Below are 22,804 nucleotides of genomic sequence, written 5' to 3' on the forward strand. Positions count from 1 at the left end.
ACATGGGTGTCGACCGGGGTTCAATCCCCAGTACCAGGTGGTCTCCCAACTCCACTGGGAGCGACCTCCTGAACTCGGTCAGACTGGAAGTGGCTTGATCAGCCCTGTCTGCCACCTTCCTCCCAGACCTGAGACAGGGCACTACTGGGACAAGACTCCTCTGGCACTGCATGGGAGCATGAGGGGGGAGCAGAAGTCTCTGCAAGAAAAGACAATGGAAATCAGGCCCAGGGAGTGGGGGGATGGGCTGGAGCACTAGGACAGCGGAACGGGCACTTGCCTTGCATGTGCTGACCTGGGTTGACCCCCAGCATCCCATATGGTCTCCTAAACCCCGCCAGGAGTCATTCCTTAGTGCAGGAATAAGCCCTGCACACTTCTAGGTGTGACCCACAAACAAACAAACAAACATAAAATAAAATCAATCAGGCCAGAGTATGAGGCCTGCAGGATCACCCCCACCCCTACTTCTGAGTGACCAGCAAAGGCCCTGGGAGAATCAAGAGAATGAAGGGGAGCTCTGGGGGGCTGTGCAGGGAGTGTGGGGTGCTGAAGAGAAGTGAGGAGACACAACGTGGAAGAGGCAGCACCGGCTTCCACCTGACCCTGACGATGTCCTCTCATTAATCTCAGGCCGTTGTGTCTCATCTGTGTCCCCACAGGGGCTGATTGGTGTGGGGAGTCGGGTGGGACTGAAGTCAAAGGAAGGGACTTTCCTGTTAACCAGGCTGCTATGATAAGGCTGAGAGCCAGGCCAGGGCCCCCGGCTGCCTCCTTCTGAGAAACAGGCTCCTCACCCCCTGCAGCAGCAGAGATGCCTAAGAGGAAGGTCTGAGGCAAGGTAGGAGTTGGCCAGCATTGCTGTCACCCCAGGGACCCAAGGTTGAGCTCAGACCACAGATCCTGTCACCCTATACTGGTACCCTTGCCAGTTCCTGAACCGCCTTTAGTCCAAATCGTGCTCAGAAACCTCTGTCCCATCTACCCCGCAATGTCCAGTGCACCCAATCCTGGGCGCTTTTGCTCATAAAAAACTCTGTGTGGGGGGGGAGGGGAAGTGGGGGGGAGGCCACGGAAGGGAGAGACAGAGTTAGACAGGCAGGTAGAGAGGGAAGGGCCCCCATGGCAATGGAATTCCTGGGAAGTTATAAAACCACCAGCCCTAAGGCTGTCAGGATCCACCTGAGGTCACAGGAACTAAGGCCCGATAAAAACTTTATAAGATGCCAGATGTAGACCCAGAGAAGGCTGCCCACCCATCCCACCCCCCTCCCCAGCCTCCTAGAAGCTCCCAACAGGAACAAAGGCCAGGAAAGGAATTTCAAAGACATTCCTTTCAACTGCTTTCAACTCTACCCACTTTGCAACCACCCTTACAAAGGATTCTTCCCCAGTTAGAAATCCCCACTTAGGGAACCTGGAGGAAAACCCTATAAAAGTCAATTTGAACAAAGGAAGCATGGCATATGCTGCCCAAGCCATGTGCTGCTGTGCCCACATGTTGCTTCTGAGGACACGTGGTGCCTGTGCCCATGTGTCACCCTCACCTCCCCTCTTGAGCGACAGACTTTCATACTTTCATGTCCATGCTGGGATGTGGACCGGGACCCTCTGCACCTTTGGAGAAGCCTGAGCTTTCTCTTGGGCACATTAATCTCTTTCCCTCCTTCCCCTTCCTCAAAAACCTCCAAATAAAATCTGGTTTTACTTCATTGGTCATCTCCTTCCTAAATTCTTTTCTGTGAGAAGGACAAAGACTCAAAAGGCCTGGGTAAGGTCTAGGATGGGGCTTTCCTTTCCTGCAAACAGCAATTCCTCACTCCAGCCTGAGTCCGCGACTCCCGAGAAGTTGGGCAGTGGGGATTGATTCCCGTGCTGCACAGAGCAAGTGGACGTCAGGTGAGGCTCAATCGCTGCTGCCTACCAGGGCTGGTGGGACTTAAGGTCAGTGCCATGCAGGGGCTCATTGAAGACTTTATCAGTCCTAGTCTCCCCAGCCAATACTGGGGTGGCAGAGGTGGATTGGGAGAAAGAGGCAGATTCCCTTCTAAGGCTGCCATCTCTTTCCTCTAAGTCATCCAGGGACCCCACTGGCATCAAGAGATAAAGGCGCTTGCCCGACATGTGTCTGGTTTGAATCCCAGCACCAAGTAAGATCCCTGAGTACCATCAGGCCTGCCTCCTGAGCACCAAGCCAGGTGTGGCCCCTGAGTACAATGGGGTATGAGCTCCCCCCAATATTGGTGATGGGACCTGTGCTGGAGTACAGTATACCTAAAACTCAGCGATAAATAACTGCAAATCACAGTGTCTTTGGGGCCAGAAGGATAGTACAGCAGGGAGAGCGTTTGTCTTGCATGTGGCCAACCCAGGGCCAACATTCCAAATGATCCTCTGAGTACTGCCAGGAGTGATTCCTGAGCCAGGAGTAACCCCTGAGCATTGCTGGCTGTGGCCCCCAAAACAACAACAAAATCAAGGTGTTTTAATTAAAAAAACAAAAAACTAAAATTAAAAATGCTACATCTATGTAGATGTAATAAAATCAGAACCTTTGTTTATAAAAATAGAATAGTATAGAACAATACAAACAAGGGAAAAAAATAAAAATAAATGAGTAAACAGGGGCCAGATATAATACAGCAGGTTGGGCCCTTGCCTAGCACGTGGTCAACCCAGGTCTGATTTCCAGCACCTTATATGGTCCCTAGAGTGATCCCTGCATGCAGAACCAGGAGTAAGTCCTGAGTATTGCCCGGTGTGACCCCAAAACAAAACAAAAAATGAATAAACAAACCAAAAAAAATGTAATACAAGAATAAGCTATTGGCCAAAGAGAGTATAAGAAGTAAGGCACGTGGGCTGCAGAGATAGCACAGCAGGTAGGGCATTTGCCTTGCACGCGGCCAACCCGGGTTCGAATCCTAGCATCCCATATGGTCCCCTGAGCATCGCCAGGGATGATTCCTGAGTGCAGAGCCAGGAGTAACCCCTGTGCATCGCGAAGTGTGACCCAAAAATAAAAAAAAAAAAGAAAAAAGAAAAAAAGAAAAAGAATTAAGGCACTTGACTTGCATGCAGCCAAGCACAGTTCAATCCCTGCACTGCAATATGGTCTTCCATACAGAACCAGGAGTAGCCCTGAGGGGTCTGTGGCCCCCAAAAGAATGGGCCATCCCCTCCTCAAGGAAGGTGCCCTGATTCAGGGAGGTGACTGAGAAGGAAGACACCACCTGTGGAGGGGGCAGGCAGGAGGTGAGAACCCTGAAATTTTCTATCATGGGGGCCAGAGCACAGCAGGTAGGACAGTTGCATTGTACGCCACCGACCCAGGTTCGATGCCCAGCATCCCATATGGTCCCCTGAGCATAATCAGGAGTAATTCCTGAGTGCAGAGCCTGGAGTAACCCCTCAGCATCATCAGTTGTGACACTAAATGGAAAAAATAAAAAGAAGGAAGGGAGGGAGAGAGGGAGGGAGGGAGGAAGGAAGGAAGGAAGGAAGGAAGGAAGGAAGGAAGGAAGGAAGGAAGAAAGAAAGAACTTTCCTGTCATGGTGAAGGTGACTTTGTTGGGCATTTGCCCTAGAGTTTTCAGTGAGGCCCAGTGCTCCCACACAGAGGGATTTTATACAGTTTATTGAATGTTTCTGTTTAGCAGTGAGGGCCCACCCACCCCTTTGTCTCGCTCATCTCTCTCTCTAGGCCTAGAGGAATGTCAAAGAGCTCAGTAAAGAGTTGAACAGGACAAAGCAGAGGCTCAGACAGGCTGGAGAGAGAGTGTTGGCGGCAGGAAGATAGGGGAACCTCTGTAATGCATATTGGGAAACCAAAACCCAGGCGAAAGGCAGGAACCTTTGAGATAAGAGTCCTCTCAGGAACCCAGACAGCCACTGAGATGCAGAACTCCAGGTCCTAGCAGGGAAAGATCCCCCTGCAGCTGGAGGGAGGGCTGGAAGGAATGCACTGACAAAAGCTGCAGAGGAACTCAAGAACCATCACCAGAAGGTCAATGCCCCCCACCACGCCCAAAGCCCCATTAACTCCTACTTGTGTAAAGAATTGGGGGCAAAGGTGGCCTGGAAAATATCCATGCTTGGGGCTGGAGTGATAGCACAACAGGTAGGGCATTTGCCTTGCACGCGACAGACCTGAGTTCGATTCCCAGAATTCCACATGGTCCCCCAGGAATAATTCCTGAGTGAAGAGCCAGGAGTAATGCCTGTGCATTGCCGGGTGTGACCCAACAAGCAAAATAAATAAATAAGTAAATAAATATCCATCCATGCTGTTTCTAGAGCATGAGCTCTCTCCCCTTTTCTTTTATTTCCTGGATAAACTTTCGATTTACTTCACTGTGTCTCTTCCTGAATTTTTTTGGGGGGATCCCTGGCAGGGATCCGGGCTGACTTGGTTAGATCACGCCTGGCTCAGGGGACCTTATTGTGGTGCCAGAGATCAAACTCAGTTGGGCCATGTGCGAGGCCAGCGCCTTCCCTGCTGTCCTCTCTCTGGAGAAGTTCTTTACTGTTACGGAAGGTGACAGACCTGAAGAGCCTGAGTAAGATTTAGCACTGACTTCCCTTTTCTGCAGAGACATTCCTCGATTCCTCGCTCCAGCCTGATTTCCATGACTCCTGGAGAAATCTGGGGTGCAGTGGAACCCAGGTGTGATTTGGCGACCCCACGGGGCTGGTGAGACGGGAGGTCTGTCCTCCCGGGGCTCACAGTTGACTCTCAGGGGTCCTAGATTTCCCAAACCCCTCCTGGGGTAACTGAAGTGGTGAGAGGGGAACTAGAGGTCCCTCATCTCCCCTCCCCACTAAACATAACCCACCTGGTGTGGGGGTGGGGATAGGAGTGGGGGTGGATAGGGGCTGGTGAGCAGTCACCTCACCCACAAGTAACTAAAATGAGTACACAGGGGTCCTGGAATGTGAAGCTGAAGGCTTGGGTTTGTGAGGGTGTTAGTTTTCAGGTTTTTGGGTTTGTTTCTATTTTTGCTTTTAGGGCCACAATGGGCTATGCTCAGGGGTTACTCCTGGCTCTGCACTCAGGAATTACTCCTGGTAGTGCTCAGGGGACCATATGGGATGCTGGAGATTGAAGCCGGATTGGCTGCTTGTAAGGCAAATGCCCTCCCCGCTGTAATATCTGTCACACTGGTCCCTGTGTGTGTGTGTGTGTGTGTGTGTTGTTTTTTTCTGTTAGGGTAAGGGGCATTGGGAACACTCCAGGCAGTGAGTGCTCAGGGCTTACTCCTAGCTCTGTGCTCTGGGATCCTGCCTGGTAGTGCTCAGGGATCAGAACCAGTGCCTTAATCCCTGAACCATTTCTCTGTCCCTGAAGGTTTAGGCTTGATTCCCAGAAATTTTAGGCCCCTGTATCAATGACTGACAAAGCAAAAAGCCAAAGCAGAAGCCAGGGGAGACCCAGGGCAGCCTCCTTGTGGTAAGGAGAGAAACAAAGAGGCATCAGCAATTATCCCACCTCCCAGTCACACACTCTCTCTCTCTCTCTCTCTCTCTCTCACACACACACACACACACACACAATCACAAACACAAACACATGCACGCACACAAACTAGCACACGGACACGGCTCTGTCCTTAAATGAGTACCTTAAATGAGCAGCTGTGAGCCCTAGCCCATCTCTGCCCTCTGGGCAACACATAGCAAAGCGGCACCCCCAAACGAGACCATGGCTCCAGGAAGGGGCCCTTGCTCCTCACTCCTGACTTCAAAACAGGAGGACTCAGGTGGAAACAGGAGCCAGTCCCCTCCCCTTCCATCGCCAGGGATGGAAATGGACGCATGGACACAGGTACCTGCACTTTTACCAAGCCTGAGGGGGGAGGACCAAAGCTCATCCTAGCATGGGGGCACACTGGTGGAGCCCCCCAGTTGCAGCCTCTGAGTGCCTTCCACACACCAAATATCTCGCAGGAGAGTTTTCCCGAGCAGAAAGTAGAATGGGAACTGGGTCCCAAGAGAAATCACTTCCTCAGAAGTTTCTGAGAGTCCCTTCATCCCGCCCACACTTTCAAAACACAGAGAATAATTTGTTCAAAATGTTAAAATGTGTTATCGCTATTAAGAAGAAAAAAAAAGATTTCAGCGCCCAGTCACAGAGAGACAAGGAGGGAAAGACTCCACTTAAAGGCGGAGGGAGGGACTGGAGTGGCAAAGTCGGAAAGGCGGAGAGAGGAGGGGGCTGGGGCCGGGGCTGCAGGACGGAGCGGAAGGGAGGAGTGACTGTTTGCTGGGTACACAGCTGGCGGCATCGATGGAAAGGTCTGGGGTACAGACTGTACTTTACTCTCTGAACACGCCTCTGACATGCATGCTTATGGATCACGAAGATGAAAAGTAGGATGTCTGCTTATCACAATAGAAACAGATTTCCATCAAAATATGGATTTCTGGGTTCTCCTTCAGGAGAAGGAAAGGAGGGCACAGAGAGAGAGAGACAGACAGACAGAGAGAGAGACAGGAAGAGAAAGAGTGTGTACTATAGAGGAGGGAGAAAAGGAAGGAGTGGAGGAGGGAGGAAGGAGTAGAGAATGGAGAAGAGAACAAAATAGGGGAGGGAGTAGAGGAGGGAGTAAAGGAAGAAGTTTGAGGAGGGTGGGGAGGAAGGAATGTAGAAGAGGCAGTGAGAAGGAGAAAAGGGGCCGGAGCGATAGCACAGCGGGCAGGGCGTCTGCCTTGCACATGGCCGACCTGGGTTCAATTCCCAGCATCCCATATGGTCCCCTAAGTACCGCCAGGAGTAACTTCTGAGTGCAGAGCCAGGAATGACCCCTGAGCATCGCTGGGTGTGACCCAAAAAGCAAAAAAAAAAAAAAAAAAAAAAAAAAAAAAAAAAAAAAAAAGGAGGAGAAAAGGACTGAGTAGAGGAAGGAGTAGAGAAGGGAATAGAGGAAAGAGGAAGGAGTTAGAGGACCGAGTAGAGGAGGGAGAAAGGACTGATTAGCAGAGGAAGTAAAAGTTAGAGGAGGGAGTAGAAGAAATGGTGAAGTAAAGGAGGAGAGAGGGGGCTGGAGCGATAGCACAGAGGGTAGGGTGTTTGCCTTGCATGTGGCCGACCCGGGTTCAATTCCCAGCATCCCATATGGTCCCCTGAGCACCGCCAGGAGTAATTCCTGAGCCAGGAGTAACCCCTGTGCAATGCCGGATATGACCAAAGAGAAAAAATAAAAGAGGAGGGAGGTCTCTCAGTTCCGAAGGGACTGAAGTTCTCTCAGTTCCGAAGGGAGGACCCTAATCTCTGAGGAAAGAAGGAAAAGGAGACTGAAATGAGGCACATTTCCCCCAGGCAGCCCTGGCCTCCACTCCTCACCTGTCCCGTTTTTCCAAGAGTCATAAAAAGCACACAGGTCTAACCAGTCCTTCACTTCCTCAAGAAGCTAAACAAAATAAACTGGAATTATTTTTCTGTCCATCTCTTTGACAGTTTAGCGCTGAGATTCACCAGGACCCTGGAGATCACCAGGCGGGCTTTTGCTCCCCTACAATGGGCATCATTGTTCAACAACCACATTCCCCAACCTAGCCTGGGTACACATCAGGGGTGTCAAATAGCTTAATGGGGTCAGAGCGACAGTTTGGTTGATAGGGCATTTGCCTTGCACACGGCCAACCCGGATGCAGTTCCCAGCATCCAGTTGGTCCCCTGAGCTCGCCAGAAGTGATCCCTGAGCACAGAGCCAGAAGTCCTGAGCAAGCTGGCTGAGGCCCCCAAACAAAAATCGTCAACTACCTGCTGCTATGTAAAGATTCAGTAGGAAAAGGGATCGCTTCACAGCAGTAACTCAAGTGAGTTGATTATATACATCACAAGTTGAAGTAGAATTTGGAGAAAATATGAAATAGTATTTTAAATGTGCCAAAATTTAAAACATGGGGCTGGAACGATAGCACAGCAGGTAGGGCATTTGCCCTGTACGCAGCCATCCCGGGTTTGATTCCCAGCATCCCACATGGTCCCCCGAGCTCCACCAGGAGTAATTCCTGAGTGCAGAGGCAGGAGTAACCCCTGAGCATCACCATGTGTGACCTAAAAAGGAAATAATAATGTATATAATATTAAAGTCAATTTCATTGGTCCTTTTCATTTTATTTTATTTTATTTTTTGAGCCACACCCAGCAGTGCCCAGCTGTTGTTCCTGGCTCTGCATTCAGGGATCTCTCCTGGCAAGCTCCAGGGACCCTATGGGATGCCAGGGATCAAACCCGGGTCTGCCTTGTGCAAGGCAAGTGTTTTACCTGCTGTACTATTGCTCCAGCCCAACTTTTTTTTTTTTTTTTTATCTTTTTGGCTTTTTAGGCCAGCAACCTGGCTCTGTGCTCAGGGATCACTCTTAGCAGGACTCAGGGGACCATATGTGGTACAGGGGATTGAACCTAGGTTGGCTGCATGCAAGGGAAGTGCTAGCCACTTGACAATATCTCCAACCCATATTCATTCATTCATTCAATCATCATCCTGTTATTCGTCGATTGCCTCAAGCAGGCCCCAGTAATGTCTCTTTCATCCTAGCCCTGAGATTATATTCAGGGCTCTTTAGGAGAATGAGACCCATCATTGTTACTGGTATTTGGCATATTTGGTACGCCATGGGGAGTTTGCCAGACTCTGCCCTGTGGGCAGGCTACATTCGATAGCCTGCAAGTTTGTCCAAAGTAGCCTATCGAATGTAGCCTGCCCACAGGGCAGAGTCTGGCAAACTCCCGTGGCGTACCAAATATGCCAGATACCAGTAACAATGATGGGTCTCATTCTCCTAAATAGCCTTGAATATAATCTCAGGGCTAGGATGAAAGAGACGTTACTGGGGCCTGCTCGAGGCAATCGACGAATAACGAATAACAGGAATGAGATAATAAGATGTCATAAAAAGATGTCCTGATAAGATGTTCGGGAGCTGGATTTTATAGTCTCTGAGTCTTGGCCGCTGATGGGATTACACGGCGCCAGGGGGCCAGGTGGTGGGTGTGACCCCCGCCTACTGGAATTTGGAGGATCTGGGTGGAGGATGCTCGACTCCAATCTGAGTAGGCTTGGAGGTCTCGGCCCCGGAACCCGCGTGGATCTGTCCCTCTGCCAGTACCTTCATGTGTGCGGAGAGTGGTCTCAGCATGGTAGTGGCTGGTCCTGGAGGTCTTCGGCTGCCGGAGCCCTGGTCGGGGCAGGGAGGAAAGCTCAACCCGCTCCCCTCCAAGGGGCCCAGGCGAGGGGCGGCCTGCATTCTATTTATATTGCATGATACTGTTTTATCTATTTCTCCTTTTTTTTTTTTTTTTTTTTGCTTTTTGGCTCAGAACCGACAATGCTCAGGGATTACTCCTGGCTCTGCACTCAGGAATCACTCCTGGCGGTGTTCAGGGGACCATATGGGATGCCAGGGATCTAACCCGGGTCAGCCGCATGCAGAGCAAACACCCTCCCCACTGTACTATTGCTCCAGCCCCTTTATCTATTTCCTTTATTGGGTGTGGAGCTGAACCATACGCACTCCTGGCTCTGTCCTCCAGAGTGAGCCCTGACAGTGCTCAGGGGACTATTAAGTGACTGTGTAAACTTGACCCAGGCTCACAGCCACTTGAGCCCCACGCATGCAAGGTGTCTTCCATCCTGTTCTATCTCGTGGACCCAGATAGTGCAATTTCAGACAACTCGATCGTCTTCAACTTCTACAGAACAAATTCTGTAAGGTGACTGCGTTTCCTTTCTTGGGAATAATAACCAGACTCTCTCCCACTCGGTTTCCAAGGAGCTGCGCTCAGACCCAGTCTCTGGGCTGTGGGTTCCGGGCAGGCCAAGCTGACTGGTCAGTCCCCTCTGGTGCTATCCAGCTCTCACAAGACCTGGGGCACCTAACTGGGTAGTGGCTTCTCCCTAGCCTCCTCCACCCTGATTCCAGGAAGTCTCCTATAGTACTCAGTAACAATGTTTCCACATCAGTCACAGGCACAGATCATTACCCCTCCAAACAAAGGAGCAAACAAGGGCTGGAATGGCAGCCTGTCACCGATATGCTGGTCTGTGTCCCACCAAGAGGATGGATTAGCAGCTACCTCCCTCCCTGCAGCCACCAGCTTCTTCCAGCCCCACCTTCCCAGAGGGGCTCAGTTCAATGGGCACAATCTGATCTTTAGGGATTTGCACCTGGGGTGTGGGGCAGACAATTGTCAGACTGAGAGCTTTGAGCACAAATTCTAGAAAAACCACAACACACTTGGCACCACAGACAACCTTTGATTCGGCAGGGGCAAAAACTAGAACCATACATCTTTAAAAAAAAAAAAAAAAAAAAATATATATATATATATATATATATATATATATATATCTTGGGGCTGGAGTGATAGCACAGCAGGTAGGGTGTTTGCCTTGCACATGGCCGACCCGGGTATGAATCCCAGCATCCCATATGGTCCCCTGAGCACCACAAGGAGTAATTCCTGAGTGCAAAGCCAGGAGTAACCCCTGAGCACTGCCGGGTGTGACCCATAAAGCAAACAAATATATATATATATCATAACATTTTAGCATCTGCATTGCAAACCATAATGCCTAAAATGTGTGTGTGTGTGTGTGTGTGTGTGTGTGTGAGAGAGAGAGAGAGAGAGAGAGAGAGAGAGAGAAGAGAGGTGCTTGCCATATAGGCAACTGGGGGCACTGGTGCTGAGAAATTACACTGCTGGAGCAATAGGTATTGGAACATGATATAACTGAAACCCAATCATGAACAGTTGTGTAATGCTCTATCTCATGGTAATTCAATAAAATTAAAATATATATATATATATCTCAAAGCTACCGAGAGTATCTCATCCACACAGCAAAGCCTGGCAAGCTACCCGTGACATATTCAATATGCCAAACACAGTAACAAGTCTCACGATGGAGACTTACTGGGCCCGCTCAAGCAAATCGATGAATAATGGGAGGACCGTGACCGTAAAGATATATATACCAGGGACTGGAGCAATAGTACAGTGGTTAGAGCACTTACTTGTATGAGGGTGACCCAGCACCCCCTTGGTCCCCTGAGCATGGCCAGGAGTGATCCCTGAGAGCAGAGCCAAGAGTAAACCCTGAGCACCACTGTGGTCAGGGTGGGCCTCCGAAAGAAACAAAATAAAAAGCGTAATTCTATGTACCCAGGTCAAAGAGGTAATACAGGGGTTTAAGTGCTGGCTTATGTGCATCCAAACCTGATTTGAATCCCTGGCACCACTTATGGTCCCCTGAGCATGGCCAAGGATCACTACTGAGCACAGGGCCAGAAAAAAGTGCTGAGCACCATGCAGTGTAGTACCCAAAACTCTATTTGTTGGAACTAGCAAGAGACAGCAACTGATCAGAGCACATGCTTTACATGCAGGACACCCAGATTTAATCGCCTATACCACATGGTTTTACACACTGCCAGGAGAGAGCCCCAAGCACTCTTAGGTATGGACCCGAAAACAAACAACAAGATTAAATAAACAATCCTGAGTCTATAAGAAGATTCAGGATTGGCCTATGGATACAGTTTGGAAGGTGGAGTTGGGTCAAATCACCTTTCTTCACCTTTTTTTAACAGCTGTAGGGACCCTGGGGCTGGAGCGATAGCACAGAGGGTAAGGCGTTTGCCTTGCACGCGCCTGACATGGCCAATCCCGGTTGATTTTTCCGCCCCTCTCCGAGAGCCTGGCAAGCTACCGAGATTATCTCATCCGCCCAGCAAGCTCCCAGTGATGTATTCGATATGCCAAACACAGTAACAATAAGTTTCAAAATTTGTTGTGAGATGTTACTGGTGCCTGCTCGAGCAAATCGATGAACAACAGGAGGACAGTGCTACTGCTACTAAAGGACCCTGGATAAGGCTCCTACTAAGAAACTGAGAAACTGGGTAAGGCTGCTCCATTGATCTGGGTCTTCGCCTAAAACAACGGATACAAGTGCACCTACTGCATAGCCTTGTGGAAAGAATCAAATTAGATAACAGAATATGCCCTGCACCTAGTAGGAACTAAATTGACATTTTCATTCATTCCTCCAACAATTAGACAAAGTAGTGAAAATGCCATCCTAGAGTCAAAAAAGACGCAGGTGAAGACTCCTGTCTTGCCATTGCTGAACCGTGATCCCTGAGCACAGAGCCAAGAGTCAGCCCTAAGCAATGCCAGATATGACTACAAAAAAAAATGCTCTTCACTTCGAGGTGGAAATATACATCCTTTTGAGAGGGAGAGCTCTCTCTCTCTCTCTCTCTCTCTCTCTCTCTCTCTCTCTCTCTCTCTCTCTTACACGTGCCTCTTGGTGCCTGGTATGATTTGAAAATCTGGCATTGAGGAGGATGCTGTGATCCAGGCATAGAGCAGCTGCCTTGCCCATATGAGGTCCTGGGTTTGATTCCTCTCACGGTCACGGTCACGGTCACGGGCCTCCCATTGTTCATCGATTTGCTTGAGTGGGCCCAGTAACGACTCCATTGTGACACTTGTTACTGTGTTTGGCATATCGAGTACGTCACGGGGAGCTTGCCAGGCTTTGCCGTGCGGGCGAGATACTCTCGGTAGCTTGCCGGGCTCTCCGAGAGGGGCGGAGGAATCGAACTCCGGTCGGCCATATTGGCTGCGTGCAAGGCAAACGCCCTACCGCTGTGCTATTGCTCCAGCCCAGCACATTCATAATAATAATAATAATTTAGCATGAGAATTCTGAAAAGGTCAGGCGTAGAGCAGCTGCCTTGCCCATGTGAGGTCCTGGGTTTGATCTCCAGCACATTCATAATAATAATAATAATAATTCAGCATGAGAATTCTGAAAAGGTCAGGTTCATCTCTGCAATCCTTGTATTACACCTCATAAAAGCTTGAATAAAAACATTAATGTTAGTTGGAATGGAAGTTGGGGCTGGTGCTAGCATGGAACAAGTACAAAGCATTAGCGGAAAAAGGGCATAAGCAGGCCTAATGTTATTCAGGCTAAAGTTTGCAGCCAGGAGGATTATTCTGCAGAATGACATTTCAATGCTTTGTGGAATCTTCTGGCCAGGCATTTAAATCTCAAGGTGTTACTATTTTGCCTCCATTCAGTTTGGCTTTACTTTAGGAAGTGGTGTCAAAACACCATCTCAGCATGAAGAAGCGCAAACAATTTCGCTTTCATTATGTTTTGTTGAATTTAGAATTAAGCCCAGAGATCAAACTCCAAGGAAGTCTCCGGATGCAAATGCGGGCTATCAGGGTGCTTTTAAATGTAGAATTCTTAGCATTTCCTGACCTTCCTGGAGAGTGGGGAGCAGAACAAATCACTAACTGTTCAGGTTAAAATTTAAAGCTACATCCAGAGTTAGGTCCTCTACCAGATATGGAAAGAAGAGGTTGAAAACCTACCGGGTGTGCTTTAAGATTAACAATATGTTGCATTCTCTGATATTGAACAAAAACGTGTTGGGTTCTTTGATGTCTGCAGGACACCTGAGCTTCCTCCCCTCTAACGCTCCAGCCTCCTCCCCCACCCCTTTTTCAACAATGGGTTTGGGATCTAATCCTGACCTCCTGGTAAGAGGAAGAGTTAGCATCTTCACAGGGGTTTGATGCTTGCCTTGCTTGAAACTGTGGCTAGAAATCCTTCAAATCAGAGGCACTGCATCTAGTCGTTCCCCCAGCCCCTGGCCCCAATGGCCAGGTGTGGCCCCTGAGCACATCCAGTTGTGCCTCTCCTCTCCATAAAAATGGAACCCTCTAGAAGTGCAGAAGCTCCCTTTACCTCCCAGCAAGGGGAAAAATACAATAGCACCAAACTCATGCTCTCACTGCAAGGGAATGTTAAAAATCCGCCTCACTTGCCCTAAGATGAGCAACAAGTGAATGTCACCTTTTACCGTTCAGGGGGCAGGGAGAGGCTGGGATTTGGGACCACACCTGGAGGTGCTCAGTGGTTACACCCTACTCAGTGCTCAGGAATCATCCCTGGCAGTGCTCAGGGGACCCTGTGGTGCTGGGGATAGAACCTGGGCCTCTCACATGCAAAGTGCATGCTTCGACCTGTTGAGTTATTGGGGAATAAGGTTTATCGGGAAAGTTTACTGGGAAATAAAAAGAGGTAAGGAGAGAAGGTAAAATACGTGCTCAAGAGATATGTCTTTCTCAGAGTGGAGACAGCTGGTTCACATTCCAGCACTAAGGCATGAAAGTCTAAAAGGGCACATTTCAAGAGGGAAAATGTAGGTGGCAGGGGCTCAGGCACCTGTACCAGGTTGAACACCAATTTTTAACTGTGTGAATTAAAGATCCATCTGTTGCATCTCCTCACTTCAGATCCACTCAACCTACAGAACATCCACAAGTGAGAGGAAGCCAGGTATGGGACTATTTATTGGTTTGGGGGCCATACCTGGCAATGCTCAGGACTTATTCCTAGCTGTGGGCTCAGGAATCACTCCTGGCGGGGCTCAGGGGACCATATGGGGTGCCGGGGATCGAACCCAGTGGGCCTCATACAAGGCATGTGCCCTGACCACTGTTCTATCTCCTGGGCCCAGGTATAGGATTTTATGATCCTTTTCCTGGCTACAGGAAACGTTTGTCTACTGTCAGGGTTTTCATCAATTCCCAAATTGGGGTGCGGGGGGGGGGGGGTTCTTCTGCAACTTGTCATTTTCCTGGTGGTGAAAATGAACAGAATGGACCAGAATGGAAATCCGCCTTTTGCAGAGGGTTGTCCTAAAAGAGAGACCTCAAAGGGAAGCATTAAGCTCCCCAATGCAATGAAGAAACAGGCCTGTGAGAATTAGGGGTTCCTGCACTTTCCTGAAACAGGGTTACCACACTTGCGTGGGCTGAGGAAGAGAAAGCAGCAGGCCATCATCCAGATAAAGGAACCCAGATGCATCTGCCTCCAGTATCTGGAGACCGAGATTCTAACAAATTCGCGTTTGTGGGCCGTCACCAGCCCGAGACACAATGGACTGGACAGTCTCTTTCTGAAAAGGAAGGAGGGAGTAAGAGATGAACTTCCATGGCCTGGAACATTCAGCATGATCTCCACGCCATCCTGCTGCACTTGGCTCTAAACCCCTGAGAGGGAGCTGGCACCAAGCATCCTTCCCACTGTCTTGGCTTCAGCCTTCACATCAAAAGGAGGTGAGAACGGTGCCAACCAGGAACAGGGCGGGAGTCCATGTACGAAGGAGAAACTGTACTCGAGGAAAAGGGGTCGGGTCCTACTCAAAACACCCGTGGAAATTCTACTGGCAGTCTGACTCCCAGGGACTCCCCCTCAACAAGAACCGCGTTTCTGGAGCTCAGCTGGCTAGGCTGGTGGCTGGCACGTTCTAGAAGACCACAAAAAAAGCCTGCATTTCCAGACCTTTGCTTTCTACCAGGGGAGGAGATGTGGTAGCGACAAGCCAAGACCCCCCTCCCCCCCCACACACACACCACTCCCTGCTTTGATTTCTCTGGCCCTTCTCTTGACATGATGCCCACAGTCATAATCGCTCAGTCCCACCCACCCCACCCCACAGATCCCTCAGAGTCACAACCCTAGCAGAAGTCAGAAAGGTGCCACCTCCCAGAACCAGGTGCAGTCAGGCCCAACACCCTCCCCCTCCCCCAAAGCCCTTGCTCTACTTACTACCCACCTGATTGCCAAAGACAGCCACGGAGCACGCCGTGGAGACCTCATTGGCCCCGAACCAGACGGAAGCGAGGCGGGAGGGCATGCCCAGGATGAAGACCTGAGCCACGGAGCAGATGATCTGGCCCAGCACGGTGACGGGGAAGAGATGGGGCTTCAGGCTGCCCAACTTCACCCAGGCGCCCAGGCAGTTGAGCGCCGAGCCGGTGAGCGCGATGGTGCGCAGGCCAAACTTCTCCAGCAGCCAGGCCACGGGCAGGAGCAGCGGGATGTAGGTCAGCATGTAGCACATGGACAGCCAGTCGATGGCAAAGGCGCTGACGCCGTAGAAGCGCATGAAGATGTTGCTGATGGAGCTGTACTGGATCCACTGGAAGGCGTTGCACATGGAGTAGCAGCTGAACAACAAGACCACCACCCAGCGGCGCTTGCTCACCTTGATCACGCTGAGGTTCTCGGGGCTGCTGGGGGTAGGGACCAGGCCCAGCGGCTGAGCCGAGGCACTGGACTGGGCCGAACTGCCCCGGTGCGCCGAGTCGCTGGAGTGGAGGGTGACGCTGCGGAGGTCGGAGGCGCTGGGGTCCGTGGAGACGCCGGGGTGGTCGGAGGCGCTGGGGTGGAGCGCGGACTCCTGCGACGAAGTGCCATCGTCGTCCTGCGGGGTGGCACCTTCCGTCACCATGACCACAGCGGCTTCTGGACTGGTGGAGCTGGGGACGCGGGCGCGCTCAGCGGGGTGGCCGCGGGTGGAGCACCCGACGGGAACCCCGGAACGCGCACACACCCCCAACGACGTCCCAGTCGCGCAGAGGCGGGTGCGGGAAGGCTGGCGGGCGCTCGGGAGAGGCGCTCCCTGGACCTGCGACTCCCGCGTTCCGAGCGTCTTCGGTCCCGGTCGCCTTGTCCCGGGCCGGACAGCAGGCGCGGCGCCTCCTCCCGCCGGGTGCTGACCGCAGGTGCCCGGGCTTCCCCCACCCCCAGGCACTTCCAGCCTCGCAGTGCTGGAAAAAAGTTCGCTCCCGGCGCAGCCACTGACTTAAGCCAGTTCGCTCCCGGGCCGGCTCGGGGCCTCGCCCCCTTGGGCGCACGTGACCGCCCCGCCCCCCCCTCACCCCTCCTACCACCCCTCCACCCCCCCGCCTCCTTCCCGGCCCCGCGGGCCGGCCGTGCACTTGTTTCGCCACAAGCTAGCCAAGGGCATTCCTGCTCCACGCCCCGGGCACCATGGAAACCGCCCGCAGCCACCCCCATGCCCCCCCAGCGACTGCACCGCCCCGCAAGCCCAAGCGCCCCCCGGGCCCGGAAAGCCGCCAGCAAAGTGTCCACCGCCCCGAACCCTGCCCGGCCCTGGAGAGCCTCTAAAAGAAACACAGCGTCCGCGCGCCCAGCGCTCGCTCGGGCCCCCGACGCGCACCCGACCGTGCGCACCCCCGAAGCTGGGGACCCCGGACCCTCTGCGAGCTCAGCCGAACTCCGAACGTCTAGGGCTGATTTTAGGGTCCAAGGAGAGAGCTCCCCTGGTCAGGTCTGGGGTACAGCGGGCGCTGCTCGCTCGCCCGGCCGACGCGGACCCGTCTGGGCGAACTCGCCTTGGAACGCTGTCGCTTCCGCGGGGCTCCCTGGCTGCCAGGCCCCGAGGGTGCCACGGAGAAGGGAGCTCGAGATCCTTTAAAAAGTGGCAGGCGGCGGGTCGGGGGGTAGCGCCCCGGGGAAAGGCCCAGAGCGCCGGCGGCGCTGGGCGTGGTGCTGACTTTGCGCCCGGGTGGCCGCAGGCTGCCACCTGCCGGCGCCCGAATCTCCGGGAAGGAGACCCTCGGCTCAGCCCCCAAAGAAAGGGTGGCCCGGCGCTCCTGGCCTGGCTGCTCCCCGGGGGGCAAACGGGTCTACGCTAGTGTGCCCCGAGTACAGCAGTGAGGAGGAAGAGGTACCTACCTCACAGAGATGCTCGCAGGTTGGGAAACTGAGCCCCGCTAAGAGTCAAAGGGCCCCCACTCGGGCTGTCCTGTAGTGCGTGTTCACCTCGTTGTCCCAATTTAAGCATCACAAGAGTCCTGTGACGTGGTAACTGGCTAGAGGAGCTCCTGCATTTTGTGGTTCAGAAAACGGAGGCTCAGAGAAAAGACGACGCCTCTAACTTAAGGTCCCAAACGGGGGTGAGAGCCTGGGTTCTCAGGCAATTCTGTTTCACACTCTGCCCCCCCCCCCCCCCCCCCCCCGTGTAATATCTGCTTTTTGGCATGTACATCTTTTTTTTTTTTTGAGAAATACACTTTAGAGACTGATGGCTGAAAAAGCAGGCTGGATCTGCCCAGACGATTCTCCAAATTTGAGAGACCCCCTGTGCTTGAACGCAAATATTCTTGGAATGCTGCAGAAAGGGAGCAAGATCTGCCCCCCAGAGGTGACTCCTAGCAAATTGTGCATGGCTTGAAATTGAAAAATCACAACACCCCACCCTGTCCAGAAGGGGCCTGGAGTCGGGAGTCATGACATTTGCTGAGCGCAAGAAATGCCTAAATTGCTAATGAAAAGACCCAGGTTTACACGTCTAATCTGTGCAACTTGTATGTGTGATACTGCGTACTCACTTAACATTCTGGTATCTTCCTCTGCCATTGTGCTTGCCATCATCTCTAACTCCTGAGAACTTGTCTGTGTCTTGTAGACCCTGGGAGATTGAGAGAAGTTAGTCAGCACATGCTCTTAATACCTGACTGTAGGAGTGGTCATTATCGGCTGCATCCCCTATGGAATTTCAGAAAACCGAGACAAGATAGAGATCTGCTGGTTGTTTGGAGATAAAAGCAGATTTCATAAGAACACTTTGAAAAACTGGTATAGGATGCCACAGAACTGTCACCGCACCTGGATGGTGGAAGTCAATGCAACAAAGCTTCTGAAGGCAAATCACTTCCTGCTTCAAATTCTATAACCCAGCCAGTAGCAGCAGCAAAGCAAGAGAGAAGCAAACATCTTCGCGCATGCAAAGTTGTACAGAGAGGTGCTGCCTTCTCCTCTCTGCTAAGGAATGTGTTCCCACCAAGTGAGGGAGGGAATTGAGAATCCAGTCTTGGAAGAGCTTGGAAGAGCCTGGAGCAGGCAAGCAGGTAAAGGGAAAACGCCCTGGGGCACAGTAGCCTATTCAGGTGGGGGCTGTTCTCTGAATCCAAGAGAGATTTATTCCAGAAGGTGATACTGAGATTAATTCCTGAAGATGATATTGATATTAAGGGATTGAACGGCAATAGCCCTTGTCCTTACCCTCAGCTCTGTGTGGGCAATGATGTGAGGAGCCCTATGGTTTAGATAAAGCAAGCGATGGAAGAGGCCTGGGAGACAGTACTGCAGTTAGACGCTTGCCTTGCATGTGGCCAACCTGGGTTCGATCCCTGGAATCCTATACGGTCCCCCAAGCACTATCAGGAGTGATTCCTGAGTGCAGAGCCAGGAGCCCCGAACTTTCTGGGTATGGCCCCAAAACAAAACAAATAACCCTGCCCCCCCCCCCCAAAAAAAAATACTATGGAAGAAGGATGGGGAATCACAATAATTTTCAGGGCATAAGCTACAAGGGGCATAAGCACAATATATGAAAACTGAATGTTGATATATCCAGTTGACAACTATTGGGGGTTGAGGGAAGGGAAGTGGGTGAGTGCCTGTAATGGAGTTGAGGGAGCTATAAACACACCTAGATCCTGGCCTGCCATGCTGGAAAGTCAACAGGTGCCTGGAGGAGCCTTGTACCCATTAGTTTGTGAGCCATAGTGTGGACACAAAGTAAACGTCCATGGGGAGCAGGAAAGCAGCGCAAGTGACCACATTTTGGATATGACTATTCGATTCATAGGTATAACTTTGATAAAAAAAAAAAAAAAGTCAGGCCAAGGCTGTTTCCCTTGGGGTCCCCTGGAGGGGGTTCAGTAAGACCCCTATCCACCCCAAGGAACCCAACCCTGGCAGCTGACAACCTCCAGAACCCCGCCACTACCATGCTCATGGTCGCTCTCCACATGCTTGGGCAGAGTCTCACCCACGAGTGAATCTATTCCTGGACCTTGATTCTCACCTTGATCCTGGAGCCCCGTTCTCATTGGCTAGCATCTTGGCTCTAGTTTCCCTCCTGCTGCTTCCGGGAAGCACCTCAATTCTCTCCTCTCACCCTGACCTGGACTCCCCCCACCCTGGGGCTGCATCACACACCTCCGCTGAGCACACAAGGCCTCTGTGATGTTGCTCTGAGCTTGGGTGCCATCACTGCCTCTCCTGCCCACTTCCTCAACTGGGGCCCCCTGCATGGGTCATCCTGTGCTGACAATGCAGAGCCAGCAACACCTCCTCCAAGAAGTCTTCTCCTCTGTCCTCTGTCAGAGAAGCATCCCTCACCCCCATAGGTCTGCCTTGAGGGTTGCACTACACAGTGTATCCCAGATAGTTTCCTTCCTTCCCTTCCTTCCTTCCTCTCTCCCTCTCCCTCTCCCTTTCTCTCTCCCTCTCCCTCTCCCTCCCTCCCTCCTTTTCTCTCTCCTTCTCTCTCTCTCTCCCTCCCTCCCTCCCTCATTTTCTCTCTCCTTTTCTCTCTCTCCTTTTCTCTCTCTCTCTTTCTCTCTTTCTCTCTCTCTCTCTCTCTCTCTCTCTCTCTCTCTCTCTCTCTCTTTCTCTCTCTTTCTTCCTTCCACATCCAGCAATGCTCAGGAACTTACTCCTGACTCTGTGCTCAGCGATCACTCCTGGTGGTGCCTGGGAGACCATATGGGATGCTGAGGGTCAAATCCAGGTTGACCCTGTGCAATGCAAGTGTCCTCCCTGCTGGAACTCTCAACTCTCTACTCCAGCCCCAAATGTTTCTTTTCTGCTCTACTTTATCCCTTCCCCTGAGGACCTCTAGGAGGTGGGTTCTGCCCAAGCCATAAGCAGCCCAGTCAGGGCTCGGCATCTGCGGAGCCCAGGAGAACCGACTCTGGTGATGGTCCCGCCTCTTCAGCATGGATGAAGAGTCCAATGTGTTCTGCCCACACCTGTCTTTGCTTGTTGTGTTTGCCTTTTCCTTTGGGGGCTGCTACCCCTCCCATCAGGTAAGTCAGCGGCCAGAATAGTGCTGTGCTGAGTGGGATATTGGGTTTCTTCCCCTTGAGGGGCCCCTCAGAGCTGGAGTCTTGTAGGGCATCTGATCAGGGTCTGCTGTGGCCACAAGGAAGGGGGGAAGATCCATTCTCTGTATTCATTTACTTTGGTTTTGGGGTCACACCTGGCGATGCTCAGGACTTTCTCCTGGCTCTGTGCTCTGGGATTACTCCTGATGGGTTTGGGTACCATATGGGGTGCTAGGGATCGAACCCAGGTCAGCCGCGTACAAAGCACCGTTGTGCTATCACTCCGCTCTTTATTTATTTTAGGGGACCTTTAGAGCAACGCTGAAGAAACCCAGACCCTCCCAGTCCTCACCCCTGGGAATATCCGCCCCAGGGTCAGGTCAACGCTCAGGGAGCACTAGACAGCGCTGCTGGGACACAGTCCTCAGCATGGGCCCAGTGGTGTGCAGGGCTTGCAGGGATAACGGTGATGAGGAGCGGGAGAGCGCTCAGTGCGTGGGTGGAACCCAGGGCTTTGTGCATGCTCCTTGGCACTGTCTGCAGCCTGACCTGTTCTGGCCGGGAACGAAAGCAGCAGGTTTTGTTCTGGACACATGCTCACCACGGTGTCCTCAGCTCCCCGAACTGCAGGGTGTGTCTGGAGAAACCACCGCGGAATCGTCTTCTCGCGAGAAAGCGCCTCGTCCTGGACCATGTTTTTTCCCCTCGCTGCATGCACTTCGGTATGTTCCTGGGCATCCACGGGGTCATACTCACGTCCTTGCACACTTTTGACGTCTTATTCATGCTCCATCAAAACGGCGGCTCCAGAAACACAGGAAGACCCTTCCTAAGAAACAAGAGTAAAAGAGGAAGGAGGTAGTAAAATGGCTTGACGTTTGCATAATCTATAGAAAGCCCAGAGGTCAAAGGCTTCTTTGCATAATGAACCAGAGGAACTATGGTCCCAGCTAGTTTTGTTGGTCGCCAGGGTGACAGTTAAAGGCACATGGATGACAAAGTTGAGGGTTTGCTGCCGAGGCAGGGTGAGGCAGGATTCCCAGATGTTAGAAGCAGAGTCAACGTGTGGGGAGTGCAGACATCACCTGGTATATGGGGGTGATGCCCAGGTTTGGGGGGTGGGCTTAACAAGAGAGACCTACACCCCTTCCCTTCCTGCACTGCACTGGGTCTTGGGTTAATAAACCACACAAAGACCCTGCTTCTCACCATGCAGGAACAACAATGAATGTGTGAGAGTGTGTGTGTGAGTGAGTGTGTGTGTGTGTGTGTGTGTGTGTGTGTCAGTGTATGGTTCGCATACAGTAGTGGGCCAGAATGAGCTTCCCCTAGAGACGCTTGGACTTACTCTGGAGTGATAGGAAAGACACAGCTCCACCATGTGGTGAGGGTGAGGGGTCATCCCCCCCACCACTAAACTTGAGGTTTCTCCATAGGAAATATCCATCAATCAAATGCTCCTATGCGAAAGCAAAATTGTGCTAAGTGTATGAGGTGGGGTGGGGAACATTGGTAAGAATTTATCAAGAACAGATGAGCTCAAGCCAGGTCTTCAGAAAGAGCAGGGGGAAAGTTCAAAAAGCCTCTTTCACTGCTATTTGTGCTAGAAATTTAAAACAGGCTGGAGCAATAGTGGGCTGGAGCGATAGCACAGCAGGTAGGGCATTTGCTTTGAACGCGCAGCCGACCTGGCCGACCCAGATTCCATTCCTCCGCAGACCTAGGTTCCATTCCTCCGCCCTCTGGGTTTGATTCCTCTGTCCCTCTCGGAGAGCCCAGCAAGCTACTGAGAGTATCTCGTCCCTACGGCAAAGCCTGGCAAGCTCCCCGTGACGTATTCGATATGCCAAACACAGTAACAACAAGTCTCACAATGGAGACATTACCGGGCCCGCTAGAGCAAAATGATGAACAATGGGAGGACAGTGATGGTGACGGTGACAGAAGCAATAGTATAGTGGGGTAGGGAGCTTGCCTTGCATGCATCTGACTGGGCTTCGGTCTCTGGCACCCCCTTATGGCCCCCTGAGCCCACCAGGTGTGACCCATAGGACCCCTGTGTGT

The 22,804-nt window shown here is 51.8% G+C and overlaps 1 protein-coding gene across 1 annotated transcript in view; it reads right to left on the minus strand.

Annotated features, from left to right (window-relative positions):
* FLVCR2 (FLVCR choline and putative heme transporter 2) overlaps positions 1 to 16,696 on the minus strand; it is a 63,288-nt gene extending 46,592 nt beyond the window's left edge. Inside the window, exon 1 of the mRNA XM_056134078.1 lies at positions 15,652 to 16,696. Within this exon, the coding sequence (XP_055990053.1) occupies positions 15,652 to 16,329 (678 nt within the window). The 5' untranslated portion in view covers positions 16,330 to 16,696. The remainder of the gene's footprint in view (positions 1 to 15,651) is intronic.
* Positions 16,697 to 22,804: the final 6,108 nt, after the last annotated feature.

Source organism: Sorex fumeus, unplaced genomic scaffold (genome assembly GCF_029834395.1).
Source record: "Sorex fumeus unplaced genomic scaffold, SorFum_2.1 ptg000098l, whole genome shotgun sequence".
Classification (NCBI taxonomy): domain Eukaryota; kingdom Metazoa; phylum Chordata; class Mammalia; order Eulipotyphla; family Soricidae; genus Sorex; species Sorex fumeus.